At 40.8% G+C, this 19256-nt stretch overlaps 1 protein-coding gene across 1 annotated transcript in view; it reads right to left on the bottom strand.

Annotated features, from left to right (window-relative positions):
* Window positions 1-7262: 7262 nt before the first annotated feature.
* prdm5 (PR domain containing 5) overlaps window positions 7263-19256 on the bottom strand; it is a 51695-nt gene continuing 39701 nt past the window's right edge. Inside the window, exons 15-16 of the mRNA XM_020632816.3 lie at window positions 15669-15773; window positions 7263-10583 (exon numbers count right to left, since the gene is read on the bottom strand). Of these exons, the coding sequence (XP_020488472.1) occupies window positions 10419-10583; window positions 15669-15773 (270 nt within the window). The 3' untranslated portion in view covers window positions 7263-10418. The remainder of the gene's footprint in view (window positions 10584-15668; window positions 15774-19256) is intronic.

Here is a 19256-nt window from a genome sequence, read left to right on the forward strand (position 1 = left end):
TTGTGTGTGTGTGTGTGTGTGTGTGTGAAAGGGAGGCAGATATGCTCACGGTCAACATGACAAGAACAACAGATTCATTACATTTGTTTGACCAATGACTTCCTGTAGAAGATAGATGTGTTTTGGCTGGAGCAGCTGTTAGCTCTGACAACAGTCACTCCCCTCGCATCATGTCCCTTTACGGCGGGGGGAATTATCATTCAGTGCACGCACGTGTGTGTGTGTGTGTGTGTGTGTGTGTGTGTGTGTGTGTGTGTGTGGTCTAGGTTTACAGGGTTCAGCGTGGCTAATTCAGAGGGCTCAGACAGATCCCCGTCCCACCTCACACTTCCAGCAGGGACACAGACACTGAGGCCTTTCTGCGTCAAGTTAGAGTCATGTGCATGTACAGCTCTGTGTGCATGTGTGTGTGTGTGTGTGTTTGGCTGCTTGTTGGACCGAAACCTAAATCAGCACATGAAAGGTGTGTATCTCAGTGTTGCTTCTCCTGCCGCTCTGACAGGAAACAGACCCTCGCTGTGGTATTTGGTTTCTCCCAACCTCACATTTCAAACATGGAGCCAAATTCAAAACAGAAGTGTAGCATGAGCAGGGACAATAAGGCCAATGTTATGTCACCAGTTCGATTTAAATCCACAGATTGCTCACTGCTGTTCCAAATACATCCATGATAGAAATGAAGATAGTTTTGCATCTATTTTAAATATCTTTCATCCACAGACGGATGTTTCATATTTAGTTCAAAAGGTTTTATGTTAAGATTAAAACTTTCCCTCTGTGCCCGTCTCTGCCTGAGTGACTCCTCCTCTCTGTGTGTGTTCTTGCAGTCATTACTCCTGTTTCTTTAGCCCAGCAGGAGTTTTGGTGTTATTTGTGTTGGGCTGTGTGAAGTGTGTGTAACACAGGTCTCCACAAAACCGCCAACATTATGAGGGCTGACACAATAACAGCAGAGGGAGGAGGGGAGGATGAGCCAGAGAAAAGAGAGGCGTTATGGTGCATCCATCATCACATTTGCACAAATGTTTTGGCTAGACCGGCCGAGTCCTCTCTGTCATCACTAATCACCCGACAATAAATCCCTGAGCGGCTCTCGGTTGGGAAGGACGCAACCAGAAAGACGAGTCTGGCTGCAGCTTTTTTAAACGGCACGCTACAAATGTTCACAGACTAATAAAAAGAATGGGTTGAATTTGGTTTCTGGCGTCTCTTAAGAGACTCTCTCTGCTTTGTGGGTAACACTGAACCTTGGCAAAGGTCAGAATCTTATTGGATTTTCTGTTTTGTTGTATATTTTCTGCCAAGTTGAGTTTCTGCAGCTGAGGACAGCATTGGCTTTGTTTCATTACCCCTGCAGACTCAGTTTGGGGCATTAGTTAACTACATAGAATTCATCAAGAAGTTAAACATTATAGTGCAGCTTGTTGGTAGTTCAACATGCCCCCATATTCACACAGAGACTCAGGGTTGCCTTTAACAACGTGTATGCAACTTGACCCCTGCATCTGTTTGGTGCATTGTCTGTGCGTGTCCTCAAAGATAAACGCGATGCAGACGCAGCCTGCAGAGTTCACATATCACACTGGTAGAGACAGAGGATGTTACAGTCAACACAGCAGCAGGAAATACAATGGCTGAACGGTTTTTTTTTTTAAGACAAACCGATACACAAAGTCCACAATTACCAAAGTCTAGTGTCTCTGCTGCTGCACAGGCAAACATGCCCGTCAAAATATCTGGGACCAATGAGTTCCATTTTTTCCAAGTCAATGTGAAACCTGCAAAACTAAACATGAACAAGATCAGTGTTGTGGTTCAACGAAGGACCCTGTGAACGGGCTCTACATTCAGCAGAGTGCATCTTCAGCTGCATTTCTAATGGCTTAGTTTTTCATCAAATACAGATTTGATGAGCACATTTGACATTAGATATTCACGAGGACTTTCTCCATGTTAAACAGCTGCTGTAACTACCATAACAATGGACGCATTTGGCTGAAAGTCACCAGTTAACAGGGTCACTCGTTTTACCAAAACACCAGGACAGAAACAATACATCTGTGAGTGTTTCAGGGCTATCTATTAGTACTATTGATTATTCATTTTACTGTTATGTTCATTATAATCTTTGTATTGATATAATAGTAACTCCTTCGAGTTACAAGAGAGTACAAAACAACAAGGTTACACAGCAAGTATGTCTCCAGCCTTTAAGCAGCTAAATGTTTGTTTGGGGTTGTTTTTGTGCCATTAATAACTGAAGTAAAGACTGCAAAATTCTGGGGCATAACAAGATAACTAAGTGAAATCTAAATATTTTTACAATACTGTTTCAGTTGTTGATGGATAATGACAAGTCAAGATTTGTTTACAATAAATCTTTAACAGTCCTTAGCGTTTGAGTGAAAAGCTGTGATTGGGTGGTTTTGTTTGGAACAGGTTGAGGTCTCAGGTGTTGTTTAGGAAGCTCATCAGCTTGAAGCAGAATCTGAATTTATTAATCCAAACTAATATTTATACCTTACACTATCCATGACAAGAGGGGTATTTATTATTTTGTTATTTGACATCAGAAACAAGTGGACACTTTTTACAATCAACCTTAACACATGACACTTCCTATTTGTAGGATTTTTAAAAGATTTTGTCAGATATTTTTGCTCTAATTTGGTAAAGAAGAGTGTTGGTTTCATGCACATCACGTAGGTGCAGGGCAATATAAAAACAGCAGAGAGAAGAAGAAGACCTCTGATCGAAACATAATAAAACAAAAAATGTTGTGTCTTCTTCTTTCTCTGCTATAAATTGGTATTCCCCTTGTACATTGACAATCACATCCCTTTTTCAAAAATAAGTTATAATTACTATTTCTTATAAGTTAAAGAAAATAGATGACCTTTCTCACACACTCAGCTGTGATGAAAATGAACTTCTTGTATGGCATAATCAACAGTTTGCAAACCTTTAAAGTAGTTTATTGTCACTGCTCAGCCTGCTGTTTTTGGGTTTTTTTTCCCTGTTGGGTGGGTGGGTGGGGTTGCATTTTGTAAGATCACAGATTGTCAAAGAGCACCTTGTCCTCCTTTTTGTCTCTGTTCTGTTGTTAGAGCACACAGTCATGAGAAGAGACTTGAGATGTGGAGCCGGAGAGCATAAAGTGAGGACAGCGCTGTAGTTGTAATGAGGCTGAGGAGTGATGTCCCACAGCTACAACGTGCTGACAGAAGTGACCAACACTGACGCTGCAGAGGAGCACCCCCACACTGACTGATGAGAGCCTCTGTGTGAGCAGCCTTTCATCTCCTCGAACCCCTCACAGTCAGAAAAAGTCAACATTCTTGTTTATTGGAGTTAGCAGCTATACTTGGCACAGGCTGAGTCATTCTCGCAGGGCTTCACCTCCCAAAGGGGACAAAACTGGGGAAAAGGAGACAATTCTCCATCATTCTTCTGGAGCGTTTCCTGGCCAGCTTTTCACCTCTGCACACTGTTGAGTTCTCACGAGTTTGTGTCCAAGGAACCATTGTGCTCCAGTGCTTCAAATGTGGTTCCATTTCCTGCAGGCACTTAAACATAAACAACCAGGCCATGCTGTTTCCCCATCAATACACATCCATTTGGATCTGGCAGGCTCTTTCCACATGGGAAACTAAAATTTTGATCAAATGTGTTCTCAATTTTTTTATTTTCAGAAGGAAACATTTTTTGGTTTCTCCATAATGTAGCCGTAGAAAAAAAAAACAGCATTTACTGATTATTTTGGCTTTTTGCAGGCAGCAGAAACAAACTGTCAACAGAGCATTAAGATGGTAACATTTCATAACAGCTTATTGATAACAGTGTAGCAGCATTAATATTCATCTTCAGATGTGTTTCTGGCAACATTTCTAAATGTAAGACCAATAATCCATCTGATTTTAGAAGTGCTTCGCTAATGCCGGTCAGCTAACTACTAGTATCTGCTGCTTCTTATTGAGGGCAAGCAGTCTGGGTTTTTGAGAAGGGTATTGCTGAAAAGAAGCTGTGAGGTTAATTCAGCCATTATTTGCATTTCCACTAGAAAGGTGATTCCATTAGACAAAAAAGGGTGAAATGATGAACAAAAAAACTGACAACCATCAAAATGTTTAATGCAACTACACAACTGCAGTGAAACCATAGAAAGTGACAGCTCATCATTGCAGTAGTCCGTGTCCAATTGTGCTGCTTTCATCAAGGAATCTGTCATTTTCCGTCTTTTCAATGCTCTCTTTCATAACTTTACGTGGTTTCTTCATTCAAAATGGAAAAAGAACAAAGCAGATTTAAAAAAATTGGTAACTTGTGGCGCACTCAACACTAGGTGCAGTTGCCTCATACCATGCTGAAGCATGATTCCCCCCCCCCCCCCCCCCCCCCCAGCCAATCCCCTGCTGGCCTGTACTCACATTGCAGCAGGCTCAACTGGGCAGGTTACCTCTTGTACAGACATAATGACGTCGTTCTATGAAATACTCAAACACTTCTGCAAAGCTGTCATCTTCTTGGGGAAAGTTCCTACAATGGATGCATGGCTTAAAATATTGTGCCTAGAAACAAAATAAAAAACACTAAACAAATTAAATGAAAAATAAAGTAGCTAAAAAGCTACAAAAGGTAAGAGTAACAAATCATTATTGTTTCTTCAGTATAAATGATAACCTTCATGGTACACATCCTGGTCCGCTCCACTGTTAACATGAAACCTTGATCATACCTCTATAAAAATAACTTGTTACACTTGATTGAATTTGAATTTAAAAAATGTTAGTGTTGTTTCTGTTTAATAGGTGTGAATACATAAAGTTTTTGGTTGTGCGCATGTTGGAGGAGGGGAAAACTTGCAGCACAATGAGAGTTCCGTTTTCAATTTCCTCCTAATGAAATAATCCCTGTCTACCTGACCTGATGCATCGCCTCTAGCCCGGAGTGAAGTCTGGGCTTTAAATTAGAACCACCTTGTGTTTCAGCAGCAAAAACAGGAGTATCGTGTGAGAGAGAGAGAGAGAGAGTGTGTGTGTGTGTGTGTGTGTGTGTGTGTGTGTTTGACTCAGACAGAAAGTTTTCCAGCTCAGGCCCTGTGGCCTTGTGTCAAGCATTTGACCTTTAACTGGTTTTCAGTGTCAAGGCGTTTTAGGTGCCCGAGTACCACAGTCTGTTTCCATGGAAATGTGGTTTTAAGGGAACATCCATCACTGCTGAGAGGGCGACCCAGAATACCCAAACACACCCTGCCCACTCCTGTTAAAATTCCTCTGTGTGGCACTCTTCGTCAGGCACGCACATTCCAAGTTACTCTGGACCAGGAGAAGCTGAGGGGTATCCTGCCTGTTACCATGGGAACACTGGCAAACACAGAGGTCAGACAAGCGTGTCCGTGTCATTCCTAACGTGACAGCGGTTTGCCATAAACCCAAACCAGTGTGGTAATGATACTCCTGGCAGTGGGCGGGGGCTGGCATTGGGCTCTGTGGACGCTGGTCGGGCCCGGTCTGGCCACACTCACAAACGAGGAGGCAGCACAGGAAACCGGCGCTTCCAGTAAAAACATGTAATTAGAAACACATTGACTGGGAGCTTCTGGCTTGATACACCCAGCAGCAGGAAGGGATGCACACGGCAAGGAAAAAAAAAAGAGTTTGAGTGAAGTGGAGGACAAGATCAGTGGGTCACTGGGAAAGTCCCACGAGAAAAGAAAATGTTGTGAGACAAAAAATGGAACAGCAGAGAAGTGCACGGAGACAGCCAAGACACATCGTTACAGACAGACGGAGAAACAGCGCTAATAAGAAACAGACATCTCAACACCCCGGCTGACCTGTCAGTTAGTTTAGGACAGACATGTGGCAGACAATAATATCCCACTGTTGGAAATCCCTCTGTCTACTATACTACTGTTTACAAGATGCAGTTTAAATGCCACTGTGTTCAGATTGCGTCAGTTTGTCCTGAAGGCTTCACCACTAACAAGCAGAATGTGGGCAGCACGAGATCAGTGGGCAGTGCGGGGCCAGGGCGAGCCCAGCCACGCCTTGCAGGGCCGTGTGGTGAACCGCGCTGCAGAGGGAGGGCAGGTTACCCCAACCTTCAAAACTGCAGTTCTTTAAACGGCCACTTGAGGCTGGCATCAAGAGCGAGTCCAACCTCATATATCTCCAAATTAAAATGTCCAACTTTCCCGCAGAAATAAACTAGTTTGCAGCCTGGTGCAAAATAAATTTTGGTCTCAGTAGCCACATTCCACTCACCACCCTCTAACCTAAACAATGAACATTAAAGGATTCTTCTCACTTAAATGTAATATAAATCAAGAATATCCTCTGAAAATAACTCTGTGAGTCATGACTGTCTACAATGGGTGTAACACCCGAGTCCCGTTGTTTGTGATGTTTTCAGAGTTTTCAGAGTCATATCTTCACTTTGTTTACATCGCCTGGACGGCCGGCTGACTCCTCCCCTCGAGTATAAAAGTTGTTTAATTGAGGGACTAGAGAAAAGAAGAATAACATACTGTACTCACTGCTTAACTGTGTTTCTAGATCACGCTCATTTCAGGTAAATTTACATGCAGTGTGAAGATACAAGCTTAATAAAGATCACTAGCATTAGCATGCTAACACAACAATGCATCACGAGTTGTTTTGGTTTCATGCTGGTGCTCAAGGGCGACATCTGCTGGATCAAGAAATCACATATAAAGCTTTTAATAGACTTTGGTTGCATTCAGTACACGAGTCTGTGAGGACTCATGATAGTCCAAAAGAATGGAAACACTATCACAGTATCTCTGGTCTGGAAACAAGATGTGACCTTAAATAATAAGAGAAAAGCATATTCTCACTATCTGTTTATCTCACAATTCAGTGTTTCAGTGTAATTCACTTTACCATTATCTGGTTGTTTTCTGCACTTTATTATGCTGTAATTTGATTGAAAATAAGTAAACTTTTCAAGATCAGAAAACAAGTGAAATTTACTTCTTGTAAAGTGGAAAAAAAGCTTTGTGATCTCGAGATAAGCACATAAGTAAGTTGACATCTCAAAAGAAAAACCTGAAATGTAGTCATTATAAAGTAAAAACAAAGTTAGAAAAAAGTAAGGCTGGATGTCCTTTTAGGGCTTCCGTACCTTTGTGGATGTTTAACTGAAAAACATGAAGATCTCTTTAAATGCACATGAACTCCTGCTCAAGTCGGAGCAACAACTCGGAAACTCGGAAAATAATTAGGTACCCGACATGATGTCATAATGGTCATCACATGGGAGATAAATTAGTTCTGTTAATGTTAAGATTATTTTTTATTAATTTACGTATTGCACATCAGCTTTTTGCACAATTATAACTGAAACTACATGAACGCACTTAAGTCAGAAGAACTGGGACAGTCCGAGGAGCACATGAATGCAGCAAGCGCCCCAGTCAAAAACAGATTAGACACGCCCCCTTCAACCTGTGCATATGAGAAAGGTAGTCAGAAGCTTTTCCTTGCAGAGCAGAAAGTCGGCTGTCTTGGTGATAAGATCAGTTTGTTTAAAATCATTCAACCATCGTCTTTCTCACTCACCTATCAGCTCTGTGCCTCCCACTCTCTTAACTTCTTTAGTCTGATAAATAACCAACTCTGCTCAGCTACCATCTCAATAGAGTGTCATTCTGTGGGAAACAGGGTGGTTAACCAGATCATTCAACCTGTAATGAATTAGCCACGGGCACTGACTCTTAAGTTTGGATAACTTGGCGTTTGCTAACCGCTCACTCCTCTCCAGCGCCAACATATGGGCACTTCTGGCTCCAGAAAACCAACATGGAAACTGACAAAAGGCTGAACTGGAGATTCCAGAAAGGCAGACGACAAGCAGTCAGTGACATCATGGTGGCTGCGTTCATTGTTTATACAGTCAATGGTGATCTGAGACTTTATGCCATGGAGGAATGTCATCAAACATGATACCAGTAATTAGTTAATTGTTAAACAAACAGCACACAGTCAAAGACGTGAACATAAACTCTCTGTATTTGTTCTGTGTTTTCAGGAAGCCAAACCCACACATGGCAAGATTTACAGAGTCTGAACAGCGGCTTTTTTTTTGGCAACTTTGACAAACTTCACAGAACATCTCTCAGCTCGTCAGATTCTCACAGTTGAACCCTGAGAGTCTCTGCAGGCGGACGGACGTGAGAAAGACTCACAGAGAGAAACCATCAGAGGCTCTTTTGGTGTGTGGCTCTCCAGATCAGACGGGTGGTGACTGTGGCCTCAGAAAAAAAAAAAAAAGTGCCTTAATTAGCCTCGACTCCCAGCAGGCTGCCAACCCAAGAATAGAGGTTAGATTAACAGCGAGAACTGAACACTTTTAATCAACTCTCAAAGCGTTTCCTTTTGAACCTCCCAGCCCCCCCCCCGATGTCAACAGTTCACAAACATGAAATTAGAGCGAGCGGAGGAAATGGATGTTTGGTAGGTGATGAGGTTTTATACATTTCTAAATACAAAAGTGTGAAGTGACAATTCACAGTCGACAGATGTGGAAAAAACAAGCTGGAAAATGTGTATCAATGACGAGGCAGTAAATATAGAAGTGAATGGGTTTTTAAAACAGACAGAATTGCACTTCCATTCAAAAACATGAAATAGTGTGCTGAACAAATCGGGTTATTAAGAACAATGTAAACACATACTGTAAGGCACAATAACCCAGGCCCGTTCATATGAAACATGCTGAACAATTCATTGAAAAAGTCAACACACAGTACTTTGGATTCTTTGTAACAGTTTGTGACACAGAAACAGTAAAACACTTCAAGCCCAAACAGGTCAGGGGAAAGGATATTTCAGGTCAGGGGAAGTTATTCATCTGCACTCAAATAAGTACATCTGTCAACCAGATTACACCTTCAAATAAAAACATGGCTTCTTTAATTTAGGGGAAAATCTGAGAATCAATGATACATTTCAATTGATACATTTTCCACTTCATAAGAAATGTTTATCTTAAAAAGACTGAGCAAGGTTTAATAATACTTTGTAGTCCTCTAGAACTCGTGCATCATGTATGCATTGTGTTTGTTAGCACCTTTAGGTTTTGTAGCTGCACAGATTTCTGTTTTCATAGCTCCACTTCTCCCTCTACAACTCCTGTGAAATCATCCTGTACCACTTCTTCTATTTGATATAATAAACTTACATCACAGTCCAAATCTCCAAGATGTTTGGAGGCAAAGGTGTGAATGTAACAGTAAAGTGTAAACATGTAAGAATCCTACAGGTTTTAGTGAAAGGCACTGAAAGGTCTTTGGTCCCAGGTATGGATGGATTACTGAGCAGGCCAAGGGAACAAAAATGATAAGAGAGCCCTGGATCAGGATCTCTGATTACAGCATTACGACATGTGTTGTTGGAAAGTCAATAAAACGACATAAATTAGCAAGAAGATACAGAAACTCATTAAGATGGACAAATGACAACAAAGACTCATGAAAACAAATACATTGAATATCAAAAGGAAAACAAAAAGACAGAAAAGATCATAAAGTAAGATTAAAATGAGCCCAAAGCAGAAAACAACTACAGAGAGAAACAACAAAAATGTTCAAAGGCAGAAAATCTACAAATCGATATGAAAGACAAAAAACAAACACAATATTAAGGATGAACAAAGATTTACAAAAGAGATACCAACGAGCACACAGAGTTTTTAAAGCACAGATTAAAAGTAAAAGAGAAGAACAACAAGAAGAAGGAAACAATTAAACATACAAGACAAAAAAATAAATACAAAACAAACACAGAACTTAAAAAACATGTTAACAAGCTGAAAGATAAGACAGACGAACATAAGGACATTAACAGCTACAAAGAGACACAAAGACGGCTACAGAGATGAAAAAAAGAAATGAAGGCATGCAAAACAGATACTATAAAGTGATGCACAAGAGAGACAACAACAAGACATTTTCCAATAGGACAGCTGGGCTGTGACTTTGCCCTGGTGCTCATTGTCTCAGAATCAATCCATGGTGTTAGGGGTTCATTTAAACATGGACAATGGACTGAGGCGTACAAGAAAGTATTCGGAAAGTTGAGAAAATATCAGAGGAAGAGGTCAGATTGTGACAAACTGGTTAGAGAGTAAAACTAAATGTCAGACATTCAGTGAGCAGACACAGCGGCTCTGCTCAAACATATCTTTAACAATATCTTAAAAACAAATGTACAGCCATGTTTCAATCAGGAAATACGCGCCCAAATGTTTTCCATTTCCACATGTATGTATCTTTAATAAGAGAATATCTGCTATCTGTCCATCTGTATATACAGTATGTAAAGGCCATGCAGGCAGCATGGACTGTATCAGAGGCATCAGATAACATTTCGAGCCCCGCGCTCCGATAACGGTCTCTAGCTCTCCGTTTCTCCGTGGACGTTCTCCATGTGCACTTTGAGGTAGTCGTTCCTGGTGAACTTCTTGTGGCACAGCTGGCACTCTGCCATGGGCCGGTTGGGATTGTGTGTGAGTTTGTGTCTGCTGAGCATCTTCTTCAAGCTGAATGACAGGTCACACACCTAGAACACACCAACACACCCAGGATTTAAAGATTAGACAGAAGCAGATATAAAAGAGCTTTACGTAACCTGTCAGTTAAAGAGACTTTGTTTAACTGAAGGATTCACCGTTTTTTCTTTTAATGCAGCTCAGGGCCACAACAAACGCCTAACTGAGTCTTACGTATTACATTTAAGACACATTTTCATATCTGTATAATTTTTTACATTCAATTTTAAATGGACAATAGTCTATCATACATGAAAGCATTTCTAGCCAAATTCTTTCTTAGGATTATGGCAAATTAAAAAACTGCAGTTCCTCGAGTGTCCACTTGAGGAACTGCATCCAAGAGCCAAGCAATCCCCAGCAGGTCCCATATTAAAAATGTCTGTTTTTACAGCTGAAATAAACATGTTTACAGCCTGGTTCAAAAAGGCTTTGGACTCTAAAATATATATTTTATATATATATATAAATCATGTGCTTTGACTTTATTAGGACTAAGAGATTTGTATACATTTGCATATTTCGGGGTGGTAGAGTTGACTGACAGGTGGGTGTATTTTAGCCAAAGTTCAACTCCACCTTTTAGTCTAGACTGATTGAAAGTTAGGTTAAGTTAGCGTTTCCAATCTGGTGCCATCGATTGGCGTCAGAACGCTTCTTCAAAAACCAATGGGTGACGTCCATGTTTTATACAGTCTATGGATGAAAGTAACATCACTTTCACTTTTAACAATATCATTTAACCTAGAGAAGCAGCTCAGCCTCCTATCCAAATCACCACTATACAGTGTTGAGGAGTTATTTTTAAGAAGAAGATGCTCTAAGTAGTATTTTGAACTTTTTGAATATCTGTTTTCTTAAAAGAAAATTAAAAAGGGAACCACTGCTGACAACTTTGCTGGTAAACAAGGTACGTTAAATTATGTGATCTCATAACAAGCTAAGCACCTAGAAACAAGGTAGCAGCTGCTCAGTTTGCAGCCCCTCTTAATGGTTTATGTCTGCTAAATAGCCTTGGTAAAAAAAAACTCTAAAGATTTTAAGAGGGAAGCTGCTTCATGGAGTATTTTAACAGATTTGAATCATCCAGTCAGTTTATGTAAGAGAGAAGGAGAGCTCTGTGAATATTTCATCTCCTGTTAAAAACCATGCAAACACAGATGAGTTAGTGTGTGACTCTTTTGTAAACAGTCTGTTACTCCTGCATTGCTCTGTGTACAATAATGTAACAAAAAAAAACAACTAAAGTGTAGATATTCCACAGAAATATAACTTTTCAAATCCAGTCGTATACTTCTAGATGTTGGTGCATGAAAGATTGTTTAGAGGAAGTCAAAGTAAGCGGCAGCTCAGCTCACAGCCTCTAAAGCTCTGCTAAAGAGCAAAGGACTCTTTTGAAAAAGATTTTTAGTTTCAAAAAGTCTCTGGTTAAATAAATGTTAAATAAAATAAAAGGAGGGATAATGACGTCAATGTGAAACTGCATTTGTCAGGTTTTCTTCTGTAGTGAACACAGAGTCTATTTTTGGAATAATTTAGCGCTTGGTTATGAGCACTAACTACAAGCTAGCTGCTGCTCTGCTCAAAAGGTATTATTACAATCCTTTACATGCAGAATAGTTTTGGAGAAACCGATTTTTTTTTTTTGTAATTTCATGCTTCCGTCCTTTTTAATAACTGGGCTTCAGGAGCGCCGATAGCCTCGCGGTTGTGTCGGGTTTGAATCTGACTTCACCCCCTTTGCTGCATGTCATTCCTTACTCTCTCCTTCCAACATTCCCTGTCTCTCTTCAGCTGTAAAAAGGCCAAAAAATAAATAAACAATATTTTTTTTCAGAGGCAAAGACCTCTGAGGATAATTCAGCTCATTTTAAAAACCTTATGAAAATTGAGAGGACATTTTGAGACCAGGCTTATGTTTCTTTGTACATTAAATACTAAAAAAATCAGAAACTCAAGACAACTCAGGCTCTTCTCTACTGATGATTTGGATCTTTAACTTGAAGTGGATGTCCTTATCAAAACACACACTTTACTTTAGATTTTCTCCAAGTAGAGTTTACCCAGGCACAGCCAGAGCCGCTAAATCAAATGTAAATCAAATGCTGTGGACCTTAGCCACACAAATCTTTTTTTCCCCCCATAGCGAGAGGGAATGCATGCATCTTAACATCCATCATAAATGAGCCATTTTACACTGTACAAATGACTCCATCGTCCTCTATCAATCATGATAATCCGCCTCTGGCTGCTGTTCAGCTGCAGTTTAACACACGGCTTGAAGATCACAGCGTGTGTCCTCCTCACTCCATCTGTGGAGAGCTGCAGCGTGACGAATTACAACGAGAAAATCACACAGTCTGCATCTGTGGCACAAATAAAAGACTTTTGGACTGAACACATCCAGTGAAGAAATAGGGAGATTCCTGTCATATAATTATACAGTCATTCTAAAAATATCTTATTTATTTTTTTGTCCAGAGTTGTTCGAAGCTCATAACTATAATTTGTATCAAATGATTTACCATCAAAGAGGGAGTAAACACGCTTCAAACAATCTACAAATTTGAGGCCGTGTCAGTAAAAAATGTGATATTTGAATAAGTGAAACAGTGACGGGAGCTGATGAGAGCGGGGCCTCCTCGTCTCATCGCTCCACACATGTTTCTGGATGCTTCTACAACATTTTTAATGCCTTTATGACAGACGCTGCCCCTCCGGCCTGTCTGGAAAATGTTCCTGGGAACTATGAGATACTTTTGTCCGTCTCAAAATCCAAACCCTAAAACACAATCCACATGTTATTTCTATTAGCTTTAATCGTTGAGCATAGAATTATTTACATGAAAATCTCCCTCACAGCTGGGATAAAGCATCCAGATGAATGTTTGATATAAGTGGGAGACACTTTCTGGTGATGCTTCAGAGATGATAAATAGGAAACTTGTTCTGTGGTATTAAACAACGACTTGAGAGTGTTCTCCAGGGACGAGGGGACTCTCTAATGAGGTTTATCTGTGTGTTAAAGCTCAGACGAGAATCTGAGAACATACTTATAAGTGATTGATGAGATGGTTTTTCTTTTCAGCAAAAAATTAAAAGATTTTTGGAATCTAAAGTCACAATTTAAGACTATTGTCATTGACTCTGCTGAACAGAACAAAGTGCGACTTGTGGGTCCCCGTCAGTTCAAAATGGTAATATTTCTAGTCTTCTGACTACTCCAAGTGCTTTACACCGCAGGTCACACCTACACATTCACACCATTTTCACACTGATGGCAGGCTATGTAGAGTGTCCAATTTGAGGTTCAGTGTCTTGCCCAAGGACACATTGAACTTGTGTCTGCAGGTTCTGGGGAACGAAACCAAAACAATCCGGTTCAGAGACAACCGACTCTACCACTAAGCCACAGCTGTCCCTGTAGGTCAGGTGAAGCATCAACGGTAACTGGACTCTTCTTGTTGAAGTTCTGAAAGACATTTGGCTTCTCATCCATAAGGCTTCTTCAGTTGTTCAGAACGTCTTCAAGAACTTCAGCCACCTCTTCTTCCTGCCCATTGTGGGGGCCAATAGGGGCCAATGTGGTAGGTTATGAAACTTATCAGTAGAGCATTAGGACGGGGGTGTAAAGGGTTTCTTCACTGAGCGTTATCCTTTCCGTGTTGCCTCTCGGCATAATATGGTTGGACTTTTATTTTGAAGAGTCTTTTATTTTGACGTTTGTTTGTCTTGCTTAGATAACATGTAACTTGCTGCTAGTTTGGAGGAAGCCTGCTGAATTTGACCACATGCAATCCATACTGGAGACACCACAGAGGCAATGTCGTGAGTAAATTGATAAATATTTCATATACTTGCACTTATAAGTTAATGTTAAAAACATAATTTACATTTAAAGGTATTTTATTTGATGTGATTAAAAACGATTTATTTACATGTATTTACACTGTGAGAAAGCAACATGTGGTCATCAAAAAGGTTCAAATATTGTATTTTGTGTGTTACAGATGTTATGAGCCACAGTAAACAGCAAGTAAAGCTAACTACGACTCAAGTTATCTTTATGCAAGGAAGAGTTTAGCTGGTTGGTACACCGCAGCTTCTAAGCTGTAGTGAAGACAACATAGCCTACTTTCATTAGGAAACAGGTATCTAGGATTATAACAATTACCTTGATGACTGAGAACCTTTACGACAAATTGTTTTTTTTTACCTGTGAAGCAGTTTGTTATATTTAAAGTTGATCCCTTTGGTCTTCTGAAAATGAGCTAGCTGTTATGTATATAGAGAGAGCAGAAATTGTCTGAAGATGGTGACAGGTGGCTTTAACCTCGATAACTTTGTGCACCTGTCCCTTAGTCTTTGTCTAACATGCTGCACAGTTTTAATGCTTTGGTCTAGAATCATAGAAACAAACATGATCTTGATTCTGTTTGAAATGTGTTGTGTATTCTTTAGCTAAATCATTATCCATTATATTATTTTTTTAACATAGTTGGGTAGGTTTTGAATCATTTTGAATTGAAGACATTTCCAAGATGCAGCTGTGGCTTTGAAAGCAAAAAGCAGGACAAACACAGTTAATTGCCTTTCATGTATGTTTCCAACTTTAACTGGTGATGAAACACAGAACCTTAAAGTTTGCTCCTAGCATGGACAACATCGTCTGACACACACACACACACACACACACACACACACACACACACACACACACACACACACACACACACACACACACACACACACACACACACACACACACACACACACACACACACACACACACACACACACACACACACACACACACACACACACACACACACACACACACACACACACACACACACACACACACACCAGTCTCTGAGAGCAATTATTGTGCAGCAGTATTATAAGCAGACGGTAATTTCTCCCTCTGATCCTCTCAATGTGTTTACGTGAGATCAGCCTGCCTGGCCCCTCAAGAGAAGCAAGATCACTATCTGCCTCTTACTGAGTCCCCCAAACCCACCCCTTAACTCTCCACATCTGGCCTCATGCCATCACACACAAACACACAGACACACACTCTTGCAGGGATCACTCACATCACATTGGAAAGGTTTCTCTCCTGTGTGGGTCCTCATGTGCTCGTCCAGCCCTCGTTTCTGGCTGAAGGCTTTGTTGCACTCGCTGCATTTATACGGCTTCTCCTGCAACACACACACACCCGACACAAAGGTTAGTCCAGTCAGTGTATACCAGAACATATATGTATATGTAAAACACAATATGTCCCCAGTTTGATCTCATATGGATGAAACCTGGAGGTGTGCTGTGTCCATGATGCCGTACTGCAGTGTAATAACACACACGTGTGCACAGAGGAAAAACAAACAGCACGGCACAGTGGAAAACACACGATGTGGAAATATCTTAGTTACACACACACATGTGACACACAGTTAACTGACTTTCAAACAGGGTCTTAATGACATCAATGTTGATAACTTAATGATTAACTTTGGACATGTTGTTACTACACAATGACAGATCTCTCAGATTATCACACAACAGGAAATCAACCAGGTGGTCTGCATTGACACATTTACAAATGACTTTGTTTTTTTTTCTGTTCCTAAAAACACTGAAGAGTTCAGTGAATTTCAGACTAAATCACTTGACTGGAAAAGGGTTTCAGTCATTGAGGTCTGAAATGAGTGTGAACAAACTGAAATAATTTCAGTTCTGCTCACAGCCCCCATAGGTCCTCCAAAATAAAATAACAGATTTTTTATATTCTTTGCTTTATTCTTTGTTATAACAGTTCTTGGCCTGTATTAGATAGGACAGCTGAAGAGAGTCAGAACATGTTGGGAGGAGAGAGTGAGGGATGAAATGCAGCAAAGGGGCTGAAGTTGGATTTGAACCCACAGCCAGTGATGAGGTCTTTATCCTCTGTACATGGCAACCCAGGCAACATAACTGCAAGGCTATCACGCCCCTGTTATTACAGTTTTATAGAAACCTTGTAAACAATGAGCGATCAATGAACCCTGACCTTAAATACTAAGCTAACACTGTTAGCAGCAGCTCAGCCTGCAGCCTCCTCTGAAATCCCAACCTCCAAAGAGTCTTGGAAAAAATGAAAGGGGAAACTAAAAGTGTTTTAAAAATGTACAGTTTAAACGTGTGAGCAGTATATATAAACATATATATTTTAATGTGAATAGAAAACTTCTTCCTGGTTGAATTTTTCTGTCATGTTGTCCAGCAGTAACTCATCCTGCGACACTGATCCCTTCTCTCACTTCACACCCGGTGTTCTCCCTGGGAGCTCATGAAGATATGAAATGAAAGATTGTACAGCCCCTGCAGCAGGGAGGAAATGACCAGAGTAGGGGCCATCAAAACCACATGAATTCCTCAAAAGAGTAAGGAAAACACGGCGCACAGAATCCCTTTGAACATGTATCAGAGTGCTGGCTCTCTGCGGCTGTAGAATATCACTCCTCTGTCTCCACACCTCATCAGTTTACCAAAGAACATGTCCCCTGTGCAGTTTGGAGGCCCGCCTTAATGTCAGTCAAGGCAGCTATCTCACTGTGGGTGTGTTTGTACAAAAATCTGCAAGTATGTGTGTGTGTAAATGTGTGTGTGTGGGTGTGTCCTGCAGTCTGAGGGGAAACAAGCGGTGCCACCTAAAAGACTGGAGGAGAAGTGAAAATAGTCCAGATCTCAGGAGTTTGTTTCCAGTGTCACTCTTTGGGAAAGCTGTTTTTGACAAGTCTGGCTGATAGCAAAAAAGGCTCTACCCATTTGAAGCTTAGTTGTCATGAGAACGGGGTGAATGCAGGAAGTAAGGGTCCTGGGAAAGACGCTATCATGTGGGCGGGGCAAGGAGCGCCCAATGACACGGGATACAAAAGGAGGTAAAGATCAGGTTCACTGCATGTGTGCGTGTTTAAGTTGCAACTGTTTGTGTGACTGAATGAAAGAAAGGGGGGTGATGGAAATAAAGCAGCGTGTTCATGTGTGTGTGTGTGTGTGTGTGTGTGTGTGTGTGTGTGTGTGTGTGTGTGTGTGTGTGTGTGTGTGTGTGTGTGTGTGTGTGTGTGTGTGTGTGTGTGTGTGTGTGTGTGTGTGTGTGTGTGTGTGTGATTATCTAAACACTCCAGTCATGATCTATGTGATGCAAATTTCCAAGAATCACCCAGGAATAAAAGGTTCCTATATGACAAAAGGAAAAAACTACATAGGGTCAAAGTGCAGAGGTTAGGAAACACATGGATGGACTTAGGTGATGAGGTTTACCCAGAATGCATCACTGTGACCCCAGTAACATCAAACATCTGTACCTGATGCCCTTCACTCTCCAGCAGCTGTTCACTTGATGATCTTTGCCCTGACCTTTCGTCTGAATCAGACCACTCTGAGCAAAGAGCACGTCTATAAATGCAAAAGATGGAGTTTGGTTTATTTACTCCAGACGAGCCTCACGTCTCATGTGTCGTGCTTAATGTGTGTGTATTTGTAAAGCAGCAGGCCGATAGGAAGTCATTGTGCTCCATTAGGCTTCAGAGTGAAGTTACAAATCAACAGACGGCTCGCTGACACAATGGCATCTATTATATAGTGTGAATTATATAACTCAACACACACAATGGCTGTGTGTTTTTATCACATCCGCCAAGGGGGCTGTGTGTTCAGTGTGGGGTTCTTTCAGCAGATAAACAAGTATAAGACCAGTTTTATGATATTTGATAGAAGTGTTTATTTGTTATGATTTGTCTAAAGTGTTTTAAAGGATTTATAGCGGTAGACCAGAAACTCCTGTGTTTATCAAAGAAAAGTTACCATTAATGCCAATGGAGTCGGGTAGCTTTGAGAAGAGTGATGGAACTATGTTTCAAATAAAAATGAGGCTTCAACTTCTTATCAAAAAGGTATATCGCTGTAGGGATCATTTCTTTAATGACACTGAGAATGACAATCTGAGCCTGCCTTGTTCGAGTATTGTCATAAATAATTGGCCATTTCACTTACTACTTAATATTTATCTCTAGAGGACATTTTTGTGTTTACAGTCATTACAAAACAGGGCACACAGTCCACACATTTAGACTGGTTTAATTTTGTTGCATCTTCTCCTTCTCTTTAGCTTGCAGGAAACATCAGGCCCTTTCTCTGGTTAGCCTCACTGTGCTACAAAGAGCTAACAGCTGTTCTAAGGAGTAAACTAAACTGCTACACGTGGAGGTGGCCCAACAAGGTTTTTGTCCATCCTGTAGCAGTTGAGTAATAAATTAGTCCACCAGAAAAGTAAACCAAAACACAAAGCCTAAAGGCTACAAAAGCCCTTTTCACACATGCGCTCTTGAACATTTCAGTACAGACTGAGTAATCTTCCTGAGTTGCCTCTTCACATGTGCACCTCACAGCAGGAGACTTTCCATATGACAGGAGGGGGGGGTCTCAGGAGGCAGCACATGATGTAAAAAGAGCGATGTGAAAATGGTGGAAATAGCAGCAGAGTTGGACACAATGAGTAAGTAAGAAAGTTTTCAAGAGTTTTGTGTACGTATAAAAAAAGCTAAATTGAAGGAAAATGCAGCGATGGGCGAGAGGGGCTGTAACAGGCTGACAGTAGTGCAGCGCCACATATCAATATATGTCTTTGTTTATATTTTTATCTA

Source organism: Labrus bergylta, chromosome 6 (genome assembly GCF_963930695.1).
Source record: "Labrus bergylta chromosome 6, fLabBer1.1, whole genome shotgun sequence".
Classification (NCBI taxonomy): domain Eukaryota; kingdom Metazoa; phylum Chordata; class Actinopteri; order Labriformes; family Labridae; genus Labrus; species Labrus bergylta.